Source organism: Thermobia domestica, chromosome 3, assembly GCF_964235325.1.
Source record: "Thermobia domestica chromosome 3, izTheDome1.hap1.1, whole genome shotgun sequence".
NCBI classification, from domain to species: Eukaryota; Metazoa; Arthropoda; class Insecta; order Zygentoma; family Lepismatidae; genus Thermobia; species Thermobia domestica.
The window spans coordinates 325,243,510-325,266,954 of NC_137456.1; the positions used below are offsets into that span (position 1 = coordinate 325,243,510).

At 37.0% G+C, this 23,445-nt stretch overlaps 1 protein-coding gene across 1 annotated transcript; it reads left to right on the plus strand.

Annotated features, from left to right (window-relative positions):
* The first annotated feature begins 3,229 nt into the window (after positions 1 to 3,229).
* LOC145682304 (uncharacterized) lies at positions 3,230 to 4,069 on the plus strand. The gene has a single exon (XM_081753881.1). It carries the CDS (start codon positions 3,230 to 3,232, stop codon positions 4,067 to 4,069), a length of 840 nt encoding a protein of 279 aa, XP_081610007.1.
* Positions 4,070 to 23,445: the final 19,376 nt, after the last annotated feature.

A 23,445-nucleotide genomic window follows, 5' to 3' on the forward strand; every position in this document is an offset into this window, starting at 1 on the left:
ACGTTAGAAAGAATGATTTGACCTGCCACAGAACACATGCATGCTGCACAGTACACAGGTCCTTCCAATTGGTGTGTATGGGGATAGGAAAAATGTCAACAATGTCATAAAAGTTCAAACGTCACGTAGTTAAAATATCACGTTTGATGTGTTAGAAAATATGGAACGGCGACGTTTGAAAAATGATTGGACATGCCATAGAATACATACAGAAAGGTCCTTCCAACGGATGTGTATGGGCACAGGAAAAAGGTCAAGAATATCCTTAAAGGTCAAAGGTCACGCAGTTAAAATTTCATGTTTGATGTATTAGCAAGTATGAAACTGTGATGTTGGAAATAAGGATTTGACCTGCCACGGAACACATGCATAAAGGCCTTTCCAATTGGTGTGATTGGGCATAGGAAAAAGGTCAACAATGTCATAAAAGGTCAAAGGTCACGCAGTTAAAATGTCATGTTTGATGTGTTAGCAACTATGAAACTGTGACGTTTGAAAAATGATTTGGGCTACCATGGAACACATGCATAAAGGTCTTTCCAATTGGTGTGTATGGGCATAGCAAAAAGGTCAAAGGTCACGCAGTTAAAACATCATAGTTTATGTGTTAGCAAATATGAAAGTGTATCGTTTGAAAAGTGATTTGATCTTCCATAGAATACATGCAAAAAGGTGGTCATGGAACACATGCATAATAAGTGGTCAACGATGTCATAAAAGGTCAAGGGTCACGAAATAAAAAGTTTATAGTTCGTATATTGGCAAGTATGAGACGTCAATGTTTGAGAACTAATTTAATTGGTATGGTATATAAAATTAAGAATGTTTATTTGGGCTCTCGGAAATCTTTTCTTTTAAATAAGAAGAATGCTTAATTTTAGGAAGTCATTATAGAATGCGCACTATTGTGTGCAGGACATTCTAAGGCTTAGTGGGTGCACGATTTTCTTTCGTCTAAGAGATTCTAAAAAACATATTACGAAAACCACTAAAATTATCGGCTAAACCGGACATCCTCTTGTAAAAAATAGGTATTATCCTATCATACAATAAATGAATTGTTGCTGGACCCGATTTCTGGCATCAAGGTTAAATCGAAGGCCAAATATTTAAAAACTCTTAATTTAAAATTCGAACTTGAACTTCTACTTCCCGCTAAAGCTGCGCTCTTCAAGCTTTTTTCTCCAAATATCGATTACGTGATGGAGCTTAGGAAGTCAACACTTACAATTACTATACAGTTATGTTGGAGATGAGTTGATTCGCTATATGCTACGTTATTCAAATAAAGTAAAACATCATATTGAAGTTTTTCAGGCAAAATTATTGGCGTGCTCAGCAAACTGTTCAGCGAAAGGAAAGATGGAAAATAAAGGGTTGACTTTAAAAAGCCCGCTCCAGTTGAAGTGCTTATACAGAAACGGACAATGACAAAGAGAACCAGTTGTATTAACACAAATCTTCAATTATGCGCTTATTCGCCTTCACCAACATATCTGCTCACTAGGGACGCATCCCCAGCCTGTACGTTAACATATAGTTACGAGAGAATACCTATATCTCAGAGTTTGAGTACAGTTTCAAAAGTTCATTTCCGTAAAATGTAAATGCCAGTAATTACTATCCTAATCACCACAAATTAAATGCAACTTTTGATTTGCATACACACAAACTACTAGGAAATGAAGACCATGTACTAATCAAGAATACATTGGAAAATTAAATATAACAAAAATTAAAATATACAATGATAATTGGTACAATGTGGAGGATGAATATTATATGTCCGAACTTCACCAAGCATAGTGGAAGAAGCTATTTGTTTACTTCTTCTTGGCCAATTGCAAAGAACATTTATAAATCTATATGTGACTTTGTTTTACGCAATTAGTACATTCAAATTCTCGAACGATGACGAACTGAATAGTACAAAGGTAGTCACAATAATATAGTTCAACCAAACAACGTTACAAATAGTAGAAAATTAGTTGCTAGGTATAGAAATTACCAAAACTGAACAGTTTACATCGCTCATTTTGAAATACAGCTAGAAGGTTAAATTTACGAGAGATGACAAAAATCAGTGAAATTAGGCGTTATACTAAGTATGGTTTGGGGGGAAAGCGAGCATCCCCCGTGGGGATACTTCCGCTGACTTCCTTAGGGGGAATAAAATGTGATTGAGGTGGAAAATCCCCCCTCATCCCCCCGGTAATTCGCACCCTGATGAAATGCAAAGATCACGTGTAACGAAAGAGTGTACAAGCAATAATCACAATACTAGAGTTTTCACAAAATAAATCACAGTTTCACGTACTAACTAAACAAAGCTACAGACGGCCATGAATCAACAAACAAACGACTATGAGTTCATGCTTTAGCAGAGGCACAAGTTTTACGTATCTAAAAGCTAAGAGAAGAAAGCGTATGTAATATACTAATTTTATAATCAGATTTATGAGGCTTGTGCAGATAAAATTTATTATTTTATTACCAATGTTATGTCCATCGTTCCATTATTACAGCAATTGAATGCTATTTGTTATTTATCGCACCGCATTGTTTCTCACTGATAATAGTTTTCAACAATTCCTTTGCACTTTCTTAAATTTTAAAAGTTCGGCACATACGTTCTCATCAGCTAGACGTTTCAAAAGTCATAAGCTGTCTTTTGTATAAAACATAGCCTAGCTGGGAAGTGTTAACGTGATTTCGAGGACATTGTGTAGCACACGCACAATCGAGACCAGCACGCATACGCTCTCACTAGGATTAACAGCGCTTCTCAGTGCTGGAGGGTGAACCTCTCATTACCATCATTACACCCTGTATCATCAAATCATTCACTACACATCTACAAGCGTACCATATCCTTTCGTTTGGGCATCAGACCAGGGGCGGATTTTTCGATGGAGGACCCACGGCTAGGATCAGGCAAAACGATGAAAGGCAAGCATACAGGATTACCACAAGTTTTAGCTGGACCAACCGAGAACAACATGAAGGTCAGGACCCGCAGGGATCCAAGCCACGTCGGCTCCACTATTAGTAAATCTCAGCAGCAGCGGCGAAAGTTGCCTCTGCCACTTCAGTTCTTTCTTCTGGCTCTGTTCCCAGCAGATCACCACATGCATGAGAACAGACCCACAGTTATGCCGAACGACTACAACAATCTCCGCCTACGAAAAAGCAACATCTCTCTTCAAATCCAGATGTAAGCCAAGTTCCAATGGACATAGCTACATCTTCGAATAATTCTGACGGGTCTACTTCACCTTCCGTTCATTCAATGTTACTAACTAATTTCGACGTAAAATTCAGCAATGCGAAGTTTGTCGCCATACAACTACGGAAGTACCTCCCTCGGGCAGCTATATCAGAAATCGTCCATACGAGGAATGGTATAATCTTAAAAACTCCGGACCCAACTCTGCTGGCTACAATAAAAAACAAAGTGCCTATTGATACTTTTGGTCCCAATGCGAAGATTCAATCACTGAACTCTTCCACACGTAAGCAGCCTCCACCACCTAAACGATTCCCTTTGTTATCTGTTGTTATTCGGGGGGTTGACCCCTCTTATACAGATGAAGAGGTCCAAGAGGAGCTCAAGCTAGAAGGCCATACTATTACAAAAGTACTACGGATTCGAAACGACCAAGGCCCTACCTATATGGTTCGTGTTCTTACGAACCACCAAGACACCATCGATGAGCTATTAGCATCAGGAGCCTACATTTATAACCATAAACACCGTGTAGAGCCATCACGAACACCAGTTCCTATGCTTATCCGCTGTGAGCGATGCCAGGTTTACAATGCGCATCAGACATCCGATTGTAAAAACACAAGTAAATATGGCTACTGTGCTGGTCCGCATAACACCCGGACTTGTATCAACTTGCAATTGCCACCAAAATGCGCCACTTGTAATGAGCAGCATCCGGCCTATAGTTATAAGTGTAAGGCAAAGCCGGACCCTATTCAAGTCCATCCTGAACTCGTCGTTCCTTTGCGACCACCGACGCCAATCCAAACCACTCCACATCCCATTGATGCTCCTGTTTGATTGGACCAGCTACTAACATTTCTAACACTAACTCTGCAAAATATCCATCCTTTCATTAAGCCTCATATTCTACAGCAAATCATTATAGCAGCAAAGACAACTTTAAATGTCAATTTTACTGCAACATATTCCGGCAATACTGTCCATTTCCATAAATCACATGCTACTACTATCGATTAATATCATGGCTTTAACTTTTCTCTTTCTCAACATCCGGTCACTACCAAAGAACAAAATTTTATTTGAACAGCTTCTTCTCGAGGAGCATGTAACAGTATTCCTGCTTAATGAAACATTTCTTATAAGCTCTGGCTCTTGTCGTTTACCACGATATACCATGCTTCATTCTGCAAATCCTCTACCTACACTTCGAGCTAATGGGGGAGTGGCCATAGGTATTCCTCCTCACATCCCTTTTCGCCAGCATCACTATACTGCAACAGCTGTTCCCGAATACCTGATTGCCACTGTTTATTTCAAAAATATCATAATCACACTGGCAACTATATATATCTAAGACCAAACCATCCGTTACCTGAACAGTTCGTACAATATATCTCCAACACTTTCAATAGATATATTATCATGGCTGACTTCAATATGCATAGCCGCAGCGATGGTGACCGGACCAATTTTGATAACTTTATAACGACACGCACTACTGGAATCATTCTTGATCTTCCGCAAGCTACACGCCCCATCTGAAACACCAAGCCTGACATAGTCATCGCCTCAGCAAATCTTGTCTCACACTGCAATGTCGAAATTCTTGATCTTCTGGGCAGCGATCATGCACCCATCAAGCTAGTCTATAAACCATATTTAGCTACAACTAGTTCTTCGTTACCATTGCGAGTGAGCTTGCGTTATGATAGAGCTAAATGGGATCAATATCGTACCCATATTTCAGACCTCACAAGAGATCTAACCGAACCCACCAGAAGCGACGATTTATATCAGACTGTAGACACCATTACCTCTGCAATCCAAGAAGCCAGCAACTTATACATTCCAACCACCCAATCCGTTCCCTATCAACCTAAGCTTCCGCCTCAATACATCACTATGATCAAACGTTCACGCCAGTTCTATCTAGACTATATTCGCACTCGCAATCCAGAAGCACTCCCACATCACAAACAACCTCAACGTACAGTTCACTATTACGTCAAAGCATATAAACTTCGCTCCTGGGTGAAGACATGCAACAATCTTTCCGAAACATCGCATCCTACAAAATTCTGGATTCGCTTTAATGCATTGTGTGGGAATTTTACTGCTACACCCTACCCTATTTTATTAGGCGACACACCTATTACTACTGATCGAGATAAAGCGAATGCATTTGCAGACCACTTACAAGAAATTTTCACACCGTCAGCCGACAACGCACCACATGCCGCAAACAGACTTAACACCTCATCGCCACAACTTCAACCAAATATTACTCATATCTTACCTACTAATGCTGCTGTCTCTGCTCCCATCACTGTTCAGGAAATCTCACAAGTTCTTCATAATAAACGAAATACTGCACCAGGTCTCGATAACGTGATATATCGCCATATCAAAGAATGTCCTATCTCGCTCCTGCTTCTTCTTGCAAATGTTTACACATTCATATTACGCACTGGCTACTTTCCTTTAGCTTGGAAAACATCTAAGACGCTCATGTTTCCTAAACCACACTAACCGCCGCAAAATATTACATCCTATAGACCTATCCAACCTACTTCCACCTTCAGTAAGATCTTAGAGTGTATTCTGGTTAAACGATTACATCTTTTCATCGCCGATCATAACTTACTTCCAGTCACACAAGCAGGTTTTAGGCCAGCCTTTTCTATCAACGATCAGCTACTCCGACTCACAACGCTCATCACACAACATTATAATTCAGCTCACCCTTCCTGCTTAGTGTTATTTGACTTGGAGAAAGCATTCGACAAGGTCTGGCACCTTGGGCTCATATATAAACTTATCAAATTCCAGCTTCCTATCTCATATATTCGCCTCATATACAATTTCATTACTAATCGTATCTCCTATATCTCCATACGTGGCAGTTTATCACACCCTATCTTTCTATTCACTGGAGTACCGCAAGGGTCGGCTTTATCTCCTTTGCTATATCTTCTGTATGTAGTTGACATGCCCCGATTACCAGATAAAGTACACCTCTTTCAATATGCGGACGACACGGCCCTTCTAGCAGTTGGAACAACTATCCAGCAGATCAATACTATCCTACAGACTGCTGTCGAAAGCTTCTACACCTGGTGTACTCTCTGGAGGCTTACTATCAACGCAGCGAAAACTCAGGCCATAGTTTTCTTACCACCCAGACAAACTTCGAAATTCCGTAGAAATCCACGAAAACTCTCTCTCCAGGTTGATGGGGTGCCTATTCAACTCAGTAATACTGTTACATATCTGGGAATTACATATGATCGCCACCTCACCTGGTTGCAACACTTGAAAAATGTTACTACTAAAGCCTATAATAAACTTAATCTCTTGAAACCATTGACTGGTACCACTTGGGGCCTTAAAGCAAACACCATACTAAATACGTACAAAGTTTTTCTACGACCAATCCTCACGTACGGCTTCACTGCTTGGTTAGCTGCTCCGACAAAGTTCTACAATAAACTCTTAATCCTAGAACGCCATGCTTTTCGTACAGCGTTCCGTATTAAGCTACCTAGTCCCACACAGGAACTGTACCGCTGAATTACCTTTCCGACCTTACAATACTATCTTGAAAAGCTGCGGCTAACACATATCACCAGACGTTTCGAAACCCGACATCCTTTACTTGAGGATACAATGCGTTATTTAGCACTTCACCCAACACCTCACCGTTAATTATTATCCTCCACTCTCGCTTCTCTTCACCTTATATCACTATACTCTACCACCGTTAGATTCCGCTTTAGTTATCATTGCCGATTACGTCATTCATGAACATCTTCCTCTCATTCACCCATCATTTCCAGCACAGTGATTACCATTATTTACTAACATGGGCCTCATTCGTTTTTATCATTGCCTAGAGCAGCCTTTAGGCTGAAGATAAGCTCATTTGTCTAACTAACATCACCCACGTGTTTTCCTGTGTATGCACCTCGCCACATCATTCACGACCATTACTAAATCATCAGTATCGAGCATGCTATACTTAATTCTTCGTTATGATCATTAATGTTCTTTGCTTATAATATACTGTATGATTAATTCCTTATTTATTTTCCTTTAATAACAATCATATATATATATTAAGTAACGTTTCATTCATCTATTAATATAATCTATCACATCTTACTTTTGGCACTTCTATTGTTCTCATGTTTTGCTTTGTTTTCTCACTTTTATTTATAATTCTCTCATTATCATATTTATATTTATGTTGTGTTCAATTATACTCGTTATTATGTTACCGCTGTTACGTTATTAAAACTACACCTACAATTCAAGAATGATTATGATCGAAAAAATCATAATGTCCTAGTTCTAGTAATAAAAATAAATAAATAAATAAATTACTCTTAGCCCATCCATAGCTTACTTCTTTACCGTAATATCTTCACTTCTCCCACCTAAGAGAGGGTGTAGCCCTCTAAAAGGGAGCTAGCCTCTGGCTAACACTTAAAAAAATAAAAGTTCGGGTCTTTCCCGGTTTTTCGTTTACTTTTATAATTCACGAATAACATTATTCATTTGAAGCCTCGATTCAGCTTTCCAGACAACTTTAATACCATGCAGTTCTCCCTCTGCTTTCTTTATTACTTTATATGAATCATACAGTACACGTTTTAAATAAATAACGAGATTTCATGTAAACTTATGACACGTAAGGCATGAAAGGCATTGAATTCATTGCACGGAAAATGGTAATATCTAGTTGAGCAATCATCAGTTCATGCAACTTCCTTTTTCATGTTGTTGAAGTTCTAGGCTTACACCGTATGTAAAAACTCTATAGTTTGTGCGCTATTGCAAGGTTTTGTCAGATGAGATCATAATCAGTTTTACTTCCTCTTCGTTTCATCGCATTGAACAGCGGCTGCGCAATAAAACTGCTGTTATTCGTTCTGAAAGGTAGGTCCTCACATCGTTATATAGTAAATATTCAGATTGCATTATTTGACCATAACAGGGACAAAAGGTTTGCCTTATGGTGAGTAGTCACAACTTAAATAATTCTTTTCATAACTCTCAAACTCCCAGGCCGGGTTGCTGAAACGAAGGGAAGTAATAAAAATGTCATAGGTGATCCACTGGTAAAGAGCTTATCTCTTGTGTGTGCAATTCCTGGTTACATCTCTGGCTAAGTAAGTTTGTGATGGAGAACACCACGCTTTGGGGTTTTCTCGAGATAGTCCTGTTTCCTCCAACATTATAATGTCATCAATAATTACATCATCATTCACTTGCCTTAGTCATCCGCCTTTCTTAATCTGAAGGCCATTAACGTGGAACGTTAAACTAAAAGATTTCATTTCGTTTCAAATTGTCCTAGCATAACAACAGGCCACATAGTTGTATATTGCGTTCCCACTAGGATGCTTCTAATTGAACGTATACGTGAACGTATAGGTGAACCGAAAACAACAGGTCATACAGGGGTAAAGTGCAATCTTACTAAGATAGTTTTATTCGAACATAACACGTGCAGGGAGAGTCGATCTGAAACGTTAAAATTTCAGCTTTTTCGGTGGGACGTTGCCAGAAACCCGGCCCATGAATTTGAAAGCATACCACATTTGAAGTAATGATTGATACTCAGGGAAGGTGTAATCAATGCGTACAACAATTTACTTGTTCTTCAACCAATCATTACTTCCAACCTGCAGGAAAATATTAGAAATTTCTTCTCGCATCTGGATAGAGCCTTTTCAATAAAGCAATTAGAGATTACGAATGTGGTTCCAAGTGCAACAGATCTACATTGGAATATATGTTCTATATCAACCAAATGTTAGAAAAGGAATGCGAAATTAGCGAAAAAAGAACAATAACAACTCAAGTGCCTCAGGAACGTATGACTTGGTTAAAACAGTAATACTTCATAATAGGGTTGTCAATGGGAAGCGAATCGAAAATGTTCCGCGTTCCGGGCTCGGTATCTAAAACGAACGTTTTCCTTGATTCCGTGAAGAGAAATGAATCACATATCGGCATATCGATTCTGTTTCTGGAGCAGAAAACCATAATTCTTTGGACTTCGGGAAGGGAACTGAAATAAATGTCGACATATCCGCTCCGTTCACGAAAGCGAAAACCGTAATTTGGTGGTTACCGGAAGAGGAACGAAATATAGTTAGAAATCATCATTTGTAAACGTAGTTAGATAAAGATCGTTATGGCTGCGAATGTTGCTGATCTAATACGAAGTAGTATCTGAAATGAACACCTGCATCAGCTTTTTTTTTCAAATATGTCTATTTTCTCTGTAATTATGCTTTCACATAATTATCAGTTTCAGAAACAGAACCTAGTGCTCTCAACGGGTCGGGTTGAAGACCGACCTGACCCGACCCGACAAGTGGACCCGAGCTGACCCGATATACCCGACTCGAATAACCCGACCCCAGTAGCCAGACCGGCAACGTGACCCGACTGACCCGACCCGACAACCCGACCCGAGTTGACCCGTTTGACAGTAGTATGTCCTGACACTGGGTGAACGCCAAAATGCACTCCCATTGGGAATTAAACCCGGACCACGTATACCGAAGCCTTACACGTTAACCACTAGCTAGATCAAGCGGGGGATTTGTATATGCATCTTAGGGCATATTTGGCACTTTTAAGGTTTGGTTGTTTCCTTTTATAACTGATATTAATGTCCGACGGGGGAGAAATTTATTTTTTCTTGCTTTGGTTCTGCGTGACGATATTTTTCTTCAAGGTCAGTGTTCTCACCTGCTCGGACGGCAGGTTGTCTTCTCGAAAGGCAGTAGCACGAGTCTCTTGGCCGAGACAAAAGAAAATCGTTTATCTACAATGATAAGAATTGAGGAAACGGGAGAACATCTGCGATTTTTTTCCAACTCTTCAACTGTCATTCCAAAAAAGGTTCTTATAATTCCGGGACCCGCGCCACTTTGATTTTTCTTTCTCGGTAATTAAAATATGTCCTACAGTATATATAGTTGCAAGTAAGAAGGTACATAATATGAATTTTGAAATTTAAAATTTAAAAATATAGCATGATAATGAACTATAAAGTACTAATTTTATTTCATCACTTTCAGCCCAACAAATGAAATTTACACAATTCGCACCCTGGGTCTTGATAATCAATACTGCGTCTTATTCTTTGTCTTACACAGTCAAGTCTTGGACCTGCATTTCGTAGTCTTGGTGGTCTTTCATGCTATACAACGGCCAAGAATGCTGCCTCGTCCGTACAAATGAAGACCAAGTGTGATTTTGATTATGGTCTTTCATACTATACGGAAAGCAAGAAAATATACTCATCATTACTTGGTGATCACCAAAACAAGGCCAAGAGCGAGATTACTATGTACTTCGTCTTGCATATCCAATCTTTATCTTGTTCTTGTATCGATGTTCTTGGGCTTGGTGAAATGAAATGAAAAATTCAGTATAAGGTCCCTCGATTCTGCACCGAGGTTAAGGGAGATGGTGACCATGAGGAATGAATGAAATGGTAGAATGAAGAAAGTAGGAGGAAACAGGAGAACCCCGAGAAAACCCACTAGACGGCGTTTCTCCACCACAAAGCCCTCTTAGCACAGCTGGGATCGAACCATTGACACCACGCACCAGAGCTGAATTCTCTACCACTGAGCCACCGCGGCCCTGCTTGGGCTTCGTCGTCCATATGCAATCTTTCTTTTGGCCTTGCTTAAACAACTTCTAGATTTGATCTAAATCCAGACTCCATATTGGCGTAGATACTAATAAACTCAATTGAAAATTGCTATTTTTAATCAGGCAGCTAGTAAAAAAACAGCAGCTTTCGACTCCAGCCGAGTTTAAGCCTAACCTAAACTCAGTTGACCAAAGTGAACTGACCCGACTGACCCGACCCGAACTGACCCGATTGACCCGACCTGACAACCCGACCTGAGAACCCGACCCAAGTAGCCTGGCCCGACAAACCGACCCAAGCTGACCCGACCCGACCGGTTTGAGAGGACTACCAGAACCTTTTCCCCTGTTCTGGGTGTAGCAAAAATTGAGAACAAATTGAGCACAAAATATTGGCATAGGTTTGAATGGATTCCGACTTGGTGGTGGTGGGGGGTAACTTCACACTTCCCCCAAATCCTCGTTTCTCATTTTCCACGTTCTGAGTATAGCTCAAACTCTGAAACTTGCGGCAAAAATCAGCACAAATTGAGCACTAAACATTTGTATTGGTTTGACACCATTTTGAGTTAGTGGGGGGGGCGGCTCGTGTGAAGTTAGCCCCCTAACATTGTCGTTAAATTCCGTTGTTGATAATGGAGCACAAATTGTAAATTTTACGGCAGAAATTAGAACAAATTGAGCACTAATTTTTGATAGTATTCGCAATCTTTTATCGAGAGGTGTGGGGGCCAACTTCATGCACTCATTTCAAGCCATTGTCGTCAAAAGAAAGGAAATGTGTAAATTTTGAAGATGTTTGCTTTCTGCAGTAAGCGGTTCATTTAGGACTGGAAAAAATATTATACATGTCTTGGAGAAGAACATTATTTTGTAACTGTGGTTTTGCGTTTAGGTTAATAGTTTAACATTACCAACAATTATTTGTTCCAATGAACTTCAAAATCAGAATGCTTTATTAGCCTGATTTTTTAAAAATCAATTCAAAAAATATGTTAAGTTATGGCTATTTATTTTTATTTCTAGATATTTTTTAACTATTTTTCTCTCTGCCGTGCGCCCCCTGGGAGCTTGCGCCCATAGGCCCGGGCCCGGTAGGCCCTATTGGGAAATCCGGCCCTGTATATATATATATATATATATATATATATATAAGAAAAGGAACTACATAGTAACTACTAAATTCACGGAACAATAATAGAAATTCAAAATATTGCATAAGATGTTAACCAGGAGAACAATGTATGAAATACACGAAGATAAACTTATATAGTTATGGATTATAAATGTAATTTACATTAACAACAAATTTAGGGAAATATAATATAGTGTGACAGTTATTTACAATGAGCTATAAACTGCTCTCAATACTGCTCTGTTACCTGTTTCTTAAATATATACTCACTACAACAATTTTTAAGTTTATCTGGAAGATCGTTATATGTTTTGAGTAGACTGTATTTGACACTCTTTGTGCCATAGTTAGTTGAGTTCATCCTTCTTATATGTAATGAATTTCTACGTCTAGTATTGTATTCATGAATATCGTTATATTTTTAAGCTTGAGGTTAATATGTGTCTGGAAATTTATAATTTTTTAGATTAAAATACTTGTTTGAACTCTTGTAATTAAATTTAGTGGTAATTTTCCTGAGGTCATGTGCAAACTTTTGCTGGAATATCTGGGAGGTAATCCATATATTGACTTTATTGATTTCTTTTGTAGAATTGCTAATCTCTTTATATCTGATTGCCTACCATTCTGCCAGATTACCGATAAGTAAGATAGGTAGGATTGTATGAGTGAATAGTATACTGCTCTAACACTTGAATTTGGTACGATATTACGTAAACGACTGAGAACTCCCACAGCTGGTGATATCTGCCGTGTTAGCATTTACGTATGTTTATCCCAGTTCATATTTTCTCATCCAGTACGAGACCTAAGTATTTTACAGTACGTGCTGTGAGTATAGTCAATTCATCTACCTGTAGTTTGCGAGAGATCCGTGTTTTAAATGAAGGCTTATGAAACTCTATAAACACTGTTTCAGAGAGATTCAGCACCAATTTTCTTCACAAAGCCACCGATTTAAAATGTTTAGATCGTATTTTATATTACACAATAGTTCTTGGACAGAGTTTTCAACATAAATTATTGTTTTGTCATCTCCAAATAAAGCAACTTTAACTTTGACGTTTAACTCTCTTATGTCATTTATATAAATCAAAAATTAAAGTGGACCTAAAACTGACCCTTGTGGCACATCATAAAGAGCTGCTAATGCAATGCTCTCTTGGTCATTAACATACACATATTGTGTTCTATTGTTCAGGTAACTTTTAAAAAAAAATTCAGAGTCACTCCTCTTATTCCAGTTTTTTAAGCAAGATTGCATGGTCAACTGTATCAAAGGCCTTTTTTAAGTCAATAAATAACCTTGCTGCTAGTTTATTGTTGTCTAAAGCCTCTTCTACTTCAATTACTAAATCAATAGTTGCATTTAATGTACTGCACTTTTTCCTGAATTAATATTGGTGTTTGTAAAAGAAGTTAAATAATACCAAATACCTAATTACCTTATTATATACACACTTTTCTATTATTTTTGACATTCAGTTTAGAATGGAAATATGTCTGTAGTTACCTGGTTTAATTTATCACCCCCTTTAAAAACTAGTACAACTTTTGCACTTAACACAAAGTCGGAAATGAACCAAGCTCAAAAGAATGATTAATGAAATCAGCTAAACAGTACTTTAATGCACTTTGACATTTTTCTAAAATTTCACTGGTAAGATGATATTTTACCGTATTTCTTTTCATCTTTATTGAGTTCATAACAGCTAAAACTTCATCAGCAGTCACAGGCTCGAAGTAAAACGAATTAACTCTGCTTTGATTACCGTACTCTTGGTCATGTACTTTAGAGATTTGAGATACCAAGTCTAGTCCTACATTTGTGAAATATTTATTAAGTGTGTTAGGTACTTCTTGGTCAACTATTTCTATTTCACCAACACGTAATTTAGCAACAACTTCTGATTTTTTATGCTGGGTTGTGTTTGTTAAAATCTCATTAACTACTAACCAAAATTTTCAAGGGTAATTTATATTATTCATAATTCGTTCGTGATAGAACGCGTTTTTTATATTTCGTTTCTCTTTTGTAACTATTGTGATAGAACGCATTTTTTAGATTTCGTTTCTCTTTCGTAACTACATTTTTCACAATCATAGTTACTCTCTCCTAAAAAAAAAATCCTACGCCTAGAACCTTCCGAGTTTACATGACCTTCTTAAATTCCGAGCTTGCTCTTCAAAACATCTAATGTAGCTGCATCCCAACTTAAAATAATATACTACTGTTACCTGAGAGCCCTTGGGTGAATATTTCAGTCCTGAATCTCACTATTTCCTCTGAACAACGAAATCCATCATGAGTGATACACGTGCATAGTTGTGTTGAAGAGGAGTTGGATGATTAGGTATCATTTTCACTGCAGATTTCGAGTGAAAACTCGCTATAGATTTATTGGGTATTACACGAGATGATTGGGTATTATTTTCTTTCAAACAAGTTTACACTTTGACTTCTTAATAAAATTAGTGGGCGTAGTAGAATATGGAAATCTTCGTATCTATTTTTCTATTGTTTAACTCTACTTGTTCTGATATGAATTTCAATACATCTAAAATTAATGTGTATTGCAATTAATTTTTCAGGTTTTGACATGGCACCTGAAGGTCCAGTCGGAACAGTGATTAAATTTGTGCCGTCCAACGGTAGCGATACATTGGTCTGGAATTGCAAGACTTATACCATCGATACGAGACTTCGATGTATCACTTGTATGAAAGAATATGAAATGAAATCATTGGAAGAACTTCGATTGGAAGACTACACTGCTAACCGAAAAGGACGGCAAATAGGAAGCGTGTTTGGTCGTTCTCAGGCTACTTCACGTCTCATCTTTAAAGCGCCTACTACCACAACTTATAGTGGGTTCTTGTTTAAGAACACAGTGCAGAATAAGTAGTTTCTGTTTTTCTTAAATCTTGTTAGTATAGTTTCAGCGTTCACGTACACCCCAAGTAGTTAATTTTCTACCCATAGCTTCGATTATTTTATTGTATTGTAATTTTCCTTCCTCTTTTGTAGATCAAGATAGTCTCAATGAGAAATTAAAATTTTAACAGTGTGCACTTACCTCAAAACACCAACTGTCTATGTATCGTTAAATGATTATTGCTATCTTCAGAATTTGCAGGTCAGATGATACCAAGATTTTGTAGATGAAATTTTCATTTTGTTATATTTTGACCTGCTATTCTTGCCAGTAAAGTAATATCAAATGTAGGTGAAAAATCTGAGAGAATTTCAAACCACAATTTTCTTAATTATAGATTACGAGCTTCGTAAGATACTGATTAGTGCAAAGAAATAAGTCCTAAATGTACAAGGGGAACTAAGTTGAAAGGCTGCTGTAAGCCATAAGTTACAGATGCGTGAAAAGATAATCAAAGCAATAGTTTAGTTCAGGAAGAATTTAGTTTATACAATAGTACTTTTCTGAAACGGTGCTGAGGATGGCAAAAAAACGAGTGTTGAAAATTACACACTTAAATAATTAAAAGTTATTAGGTGTGCAACTTTATAATAAGTACTTAATATGCATGCTATTGAATCAACCAGCAATTTAAAGATATATCTTATGTAAAAGAACAAGTGTTGTTATCTCTGATCCATTGTGAAGTCTTCTTTTTTTACTGCAATATTTTTCTAACCATACCCATAACTTTTTCTAGCAGATGTCGTTTTTCTTTATTAGTCTTTGAACTGCTACATATTAACCTTGTTCATCTATAATACGTGGAAAAGGACAACTTCAGCACGTAAAGTCAAAATTAACAGATTAATGACGCCTATTAATCTACTCTTTTGAGACATATTTGAAATATTGCAACCAATATAATTACCTCGGACAGACCACAGATAACAATATTTGCTTCTTTATATAATTTGATGTGTTAAAATACATAAGTTAAGTTATTCCTTTTATAATTTTATGTCATCTATCAAACTTCTTGAAAAACACAAAAGGTAATTTTTCTTCACACGAAATATGTGTTGCTTACATTTCTTCAATACATTGTATTTGAGGAATGTTTTTGGTATCTCATTGAGGGGCACATTAATTTTCAATTAATTGTATACGGTATCCAATTAGGAATTCGGGAGATGTATGCCAATATTTTGTATTAGTATGGCCTTGATCACATTGCTTATATGACTTTGATATTTTCGAAGAAAATGTGGAACTTTATGCATGTCGCTTATAATAAGTTGGTGTACGCATCTTATGTATAATTCTATTACAAAATTAAATAATTGATTCGTAATATTAATGTTCCCGAATAAATTTCAGGTCGCTTTCCTGCATAATTCAACAGGTATTAACGCAAACAATAGTAGAACTTTAAAATCCTTTGAGGTCCAAGGTATTTTCATTACAACAATATATCTAAAAAAAATTTTAATCGAAGTCCATGTGTTGGATTGTGTATTATAATATCTCTATCTTTATCTCTATATCCTTTATCTAAATTTAATTTAGAATCTTTCGCTTTGATTAAAGTTCTAACATGAATGTTTTTACTATAGAGGTAATTTTACGCAGAATCTAGAAATCTTTATCTTGAAAATATACTTTTAGTATATTGATAATCTACAGAGTACGAATTCTATCAATCATGGTACTGACAACAATGACACTTTTTTCAAGAAGGTAACGTCGACATACAAAGATGTTATGAAATAGAGGATGTGCTTACAGCTGCAAAATTAATGAAGCTATACGTCTCTGCTCTGCCACGGCATCCTCGTTGGCTCAATTTATAATCAATGTCCAGTAAGTTATTGTTAGAAACTGCAAGATTTTTCGTGCTACTTCTTGAAAATGAAGTAAACAATTGGAAATGGACCAAACCGCGAAACCAGTTGAAGTAAGTGACCCCGTGCGAGTGTAAGTCTCATATAAAATAATGGCCCCGAGTTCCATTAAATATAATAGTTCCAAGTACGAACGTTGAGAATAGTAAAATGAGTATAAGGAACTCCGTTGAGAATAGTGAGGGGGTGACCCACTAACGGGTAATAAGCTCGAGTACAAATGAGAGTGTGCGCGACCTAAGTTAGTGTATGCAAGCGACAGGAGTCAAGTATCTGCAAGTCTCATTAAATTATGTGAGCCTGAGCGCTAGTAAACACAAACCTCAACGAGAATAGTGAGGGCAAGCCAAATTGAAGGTAATGAAAACGAGACTAAATAAAGGAAAGCCCCACAGACATCAGTGAGCTCAAGCCCAGTAAAGAAAAGTGAGATTGAGCCTGAGTAAGCACGGTTCAAATTGATATTTGTGAGTCTGGGCCCCACTGAATGTAGTGAGATCGATCCGACGTACGCGCGTGCTCGAAAGAGATTAGTGATGTCCAATTAAGTCATTGCTTGCGAGGTGTGAGTACGAGAGCGAACATCATTGGAGGACTCGAGCCCAAGCCCGGATAAGCAGAGCCTCGACGAGAATATGGAGCGGGATCAACATCAAAGGTAATGAACCGAAGCCCATATGAGACTAAGCCCCATTATCGGTAGTGAATTCAAGCCTCAATGATGGTAGTGGGTTCGAGCCCAGTTAACGGAAGTGATCCTGCATTAGTTAATAGGATTCTTATGAAGATTAATGACCCCGAGCTCCTAGTAGCCTACTGAGTTGAAGCGTTTTTGAAGGTTCTGAGTCCCAGCCCGTGCAAGCCCAAGCGTGAACAAGAATAATGAGCGGTTTTCCATCTGAAGGTAATGAACATGATCACAAATGGGTGCAAACTCAACTGACGTCAATCAGGATGAACTCATTTATGGTAGTGAGCCCCAGCTTTACTGAGAGTAGTGGGTTCAAGATCAAGTAAAAGCAGGTCCCAACGAGGTTAGTGAGTCCGATCCACATTCGGGGATGTAATTCCTAGCCTCTATAAGGGTGAGCCTTATCAGAAGTAGAAATGCGAGCCCCATTGTGGGTAACTAACACGAGCTCACATGTAACCATTTTGAGCGTTAATGCAAAAATGTAATAAAAATAAACGCAATAAATACTGTATGTCCATATACAGAGAACGTAATGTTCTGAGCGAACATTAATGGCGGAAGAGAAAGAAGCTAATGAGGTTTAGCGAAGTTCGCTTGCTTTTCGACTTCACCAAGTTACGGAGGGAAATATAGCTACCGGTAAATCCTTTGTTTTATAACATCCTTGTTGGTATAGCATAATTAGAAGTGTGTAACGTACATTTTGAATATTGTGCAAGATCTTAATGAAACTAACTGGTTTGGTCAAATTGCTCTAAAATGACTTAAACGTACCTAAATGTACTTGTTCCATTCTACTCTGCTTGCAATTATTCTTAGGTATAAAAGGAGTTTAAAGTAACAATCAGCAACTGCCCATTAAAAACCTGAAGAAAATGCAAGCTGAAATTATAGCAACAAATATTAAAATTACTCACTAAGTGAGAATTACACTTTTATTATTTCGTGATATTTCTTGTTTTTACTTTTGATGTTGTTCAGAAACACATTGAATAGATTAATTGCACCCGAATTCCATGGATGTACAAGATTATCAGTTATTCGATCTCTTCAATGTGTATTCCTGTTGCATCTTCAGCGCAGGAGGAGGAAAGAAAAAAGCTTCCGACAATGACCAGATTTAATTTTGGATAATTACAGTTCTAGTCAACGACCAATCATTCTTCTTCAAGATCATTAAAGTGAGATCTTTCGATCAAAACTTCATTTTTAGAACAGTAATAAAAAAACTATGTAATACTTGAGCATTAGATAATTTTACCGCCATGCTTGGACTTTCTTTGCAGCAACGTCATCTTTTGGCACTACTGGTCAAAGACTGTCTGGGTCGACCAGTCAGCAAGGCACTGGTCTATTTGGGAAACCAACTTTTTTTGGAGCAGGATATGCCTGTAGGAATACAAGTCTTGAGTTCAACTCTACTACAACAGGCACATTTGGTGCCAATAATCAGAGCAAGAATCTCTTCGGATGTAAGTATTTTCCTTTTTCTTCTTTTCTTGTTCTTTCCTTCTTTAATACTGTATTTGTGATACTTATTTTTGGCTGTTGGCATGCGATGAACAGCCATCTTCAATGATTCTGATTAAATAATTGGTCTTCTATGGTGTCTTCCTTTGTTTCTCTTCGGATGGTAGTCAGAAGAAGATTACCTTTTCTAATCTCCGTTACCTTTTCTAATCTCGTTTACAGCTGGACAATTAAACGTTGTGAGTGTAATACATTATTGTTAAGGCTCCAATTACAATACCCAGACTCATATTCCTGAGCGTCAGGTACAAAGTTCTTACGTTTACCATCAGTTTTAAGTTAATATAAGAAAACTCAAAATGTTTAAGGGCTACTCTGTAATTATTATACTGGTCAGAAGCAAACAAATAATAGATGAGTAAGGTTCAGGTTCAATCATCATTAGGTATCCATTTTCAACAACATAAACCACATGCAATTCATTCCCACCATGGCTTTATCACAGTTACACAGCTAACATGTAATTAAGATAGACAATAGTAGGACTACAAATCACCTATAAAAAACGGAGAGAAAAAGAGAAACCACGCATTGAAATATATTAATATACTTGTGAAAAGCATAAATTGCCATTACATTATCATTAAATAATACATTTCAATTAACAGCATATAGAATATAGCACACTTCTCTAAATTCACTGATGACTGATGATTCATTGATCTATTGATCAGCTACATTACCTTTTAAACCAAATAGAAATGCTCTCTCGTGTACTTATGGTTATCGAACCCACCTTTGGTGTGAAAGAGTCAGGTTCGATTCACAGTAGTTCATATGGGACGGATTATACATTATCTGTCAAGCCCACTTCTCATATGGCTTTTTTGCTGAAAACAAACGTTAGACTCGAATTCAACTTATCAATCTGAACAAAATACTTAATTGGTTTCAACTCGCTTCACATACGTGTAATATTGAATCCCCGATCCAATTGGTTTTAGCCTTTTCATATCCCCTATTTTAATTATTTTTACACTTCAATTTTTAGGAGTTTTATTTGTAATTTTAATGTACAGAATGTGTCGACCGTTCACCTAATCGTGACGGGAAGAAACACTCTCACGGCTGACGTCTCCATTAAACACTTAGTAATTAGTCAATAGAATAAATTGGCCATTCATACACTTTATTTCAAGACATTCATCGCTTAAATTACACAGCTACATACCCACACAGACACACACAAAATTAAAGTTCTCTGTAGCGGAAGGCAGGGTATGAATTCGATTAATTTCGTTACTCCGAATCCAAATTTTTAAACCCCGCGATGACCGATCGTGTCAATTTTGTTTTATGGGCGAAAAACATGTGTGCTGTCTTATGTGTATTTTCCCTAACCAAAATCGGGCCATAGAAAACTTTGGCATAGCTGATCGTCTTAGAGTTTCGAAATTTGTAATTTGCATAATAAAATACATGGAATAAATACCCAAAGGTCCGGTGTACAGGATTTTATCTTATGTATTTGTGTATGTTGCTGTGTTATTACTAACGGAGTGTGTAACTCTCTAGACCTATGTTCAGATAATGGAAACGTGCAAGAACTTACAAAGTGGCGCATTTAGAAAAAAAAAAAATACAGAAATATGTTAGGCGAAGTCAGCAGGGGCCACATATTTTTTGTAGCTCCGGGCCTCCAGATGCGTTAATCCGGCCCTGCAAAATCCTAATAAATATAACGGAGGAAAGCTTTTTGTTATATATATTTTCTAATCCATGAATTTCTTAGCCACATATTAAAAGTTTACTGTACAAAAGCACATCGATATTTTACACTTCATTATACTTATACTACTACTACTACTACTACTACTACTATTATTATTATTATTATTATTATTATTATTATTATTATTATTATTATTATTATTATTATTATTATTATTATTGTATTACTATGTACTCTATATGTTCTTCACAAAACTATATTTGTTTTTAACAACAAACTTAGTAAATCATCTCTATCTCTATGACATCTCGCTAAATGGCACAAACTTTAATCATTGTTTAAACTTCTATTCCAACTTTGTTCAGTGAAAACTTATACAGTGTGTTGTGAAAGATTTGCCATTAAAAAAATAGCTTTGCTAAGATTTTCTTTTTAAAAATTTTCACAAATAAGGTGGAGGCTCAACATGCGGGCCACCAGTTGGATGATAAACCTATTTAATACATTCAGCGTGTAAACGAAAAAAAGTAATATTATTATTGTAATCATATATGCAGTATACGCTTAGTTTCACATAAATTGGATTCCAGCACCCATGAAAAAATCCAAGACGAAATATGTATCGTATTTCTCGTACATATACAATCTATCTATCCATCTATCTATATCTATATCTATCTATCTATCAATATATATATATATATATATATATATATATATATAGAGAGAGAGAGAGAGAGAGAGAGAGAGAGACGTGTGTGTGTGTGTGTGTGTGTGTGTGTGTGTGTGTGTGTGTGTGTGTGTGTGTGCGTAACGCACATAAATGTATTCCTTTTATCTCTTGAGAGTAATATTTGATTTCCATACTCTCTTTTCATCAAAGTATAGCATAAATATAAAGAACTGAATGTTATATAATTTGATGAATGGTTTGTGTATTAAGTATTCGCATCATGACTACCTCAACATTTGGTATTAACATCTTTTTTTCTTCCTTCTCTTAATATTTGTATGTGACTTTTAAATCTGTATAATGGGAGGGAAAAGTGGAAAGGCAGATAGGGTCATAAATTCACCATATTTGATATAAGTATTGGTATTATGTTGGATTTACTAGAAATCCTTCTCTCTGTTTCTTGTGTAGAGGTACACACAGGGAACAACAATGCTACACTTGTTCCCCTCGCCAACCAAAAAGAGAACACAGGTTCACTGTGATTTTATGATAGTCTTCCTGATCTGAGGTTTGTCCGCTGAAGCGGTTAGGGATTCAGAAACAAAAGTGTCATTTTGTTTGCTCTTTCATTTTACAATTGATTTTTGTCCTTGTCTATCGCCACACAAACAGCTGTTCCTCCTCATGTACAAAGAAAATACCCGTGGTAAATGTATATTCTATCAAATCCTAAAATTATCGTACGTTTTATAATTATTATTTTCTATCAACCGCACAATTTATTGTGTTCTTATAATTATCGTTCAGTCTGGCAACACTGAATTAGGTGCTATTTAAGGATTGTTTGAAATTTGATAATGTGAAGACCTAAATAGAATGCAGTTAATAGATACAATCCTAATATCCCTGCTGAATGGAATTCATTAAGAAAGTGTAAATTGTCGGGACCGGGGTGTGGTTCCAATGCCCCTGCACTAGCCACAACGCTATGTCGCAGTCCTTATACATAGAGTTGTCGGGCACCAAAACTCCAATAAAACACTTTTATAAGTGAGCAAGGAATAAGTTGTTTCAATGTATTAGAGAAAAGCAGCTTAAGTGTTAATGGTAATCAACAAATATTAATGTGTTGCCTTTCAAAATCTGCAGTGTAATGGATGTATAAGTATCATTAATCCTCCAACCAAATTCAGCACTGGAGCTCTAAACACATTGTACTTAATGTGTTCCTTAAGAAAAAATCCAAATGGGGACAGATCAGGGAATGTTTTTTGCAGGCCATGCTACGAGCTCACCACGTCCGATTCAACTATCAATTAAGCATTTGGACTTTTGGACGGCAACATCTGATGCACGCATGAAGATTTACTGATCAGCATACTTGGCAAGTTTGTTTCTAGTCCGCAGTGAAGTTCAATTATTACCCACCGAGCGATTAGAGTTTTTATGTCATTGGCCTTTGTGCGAAATATCATGTACATTATATGTACATATATTGGTTATATGTACATTTAATTAAAATCGCTCGTACTTATTAAGCTTGTTGCAGAATCTGAAGGAAAAATCAATAAGATGATAAAACTTCAAGAAGGACTGTGGAGAATATGGGATGAGAATAAATGTTACAAAATCAAAAGCAATTGGTGATTGGAACAGAGCGGTTGGTTTCAACTAGGAGGGGAAAATAGAGCAGGTGACTAGTTTTTGATACCTGGGTAGTGTTATTAGTAATGATATAAAATGTGGAAATGAAATAAAAGCTAGGATAGGAATGGCGAAAGAAGCATTTAGGAGGGAAAATACTATTTTGTGGGTTTTTGAACAAAGACTTGAGAAAAAAAAACTCATAAAATGATTCGTGAGGAGTACTGCATAACTTAGGTCACAAACAAGTACATTACGAAGAAGTGACGAAAAACGAGTGGAAGCCTTCGAAATGTAGGTGTGGAGAAGAATGGAGAGAATTAGCTCTGTCGAGCGGAAAACGTATGAGAGAGTCTTAGGAAT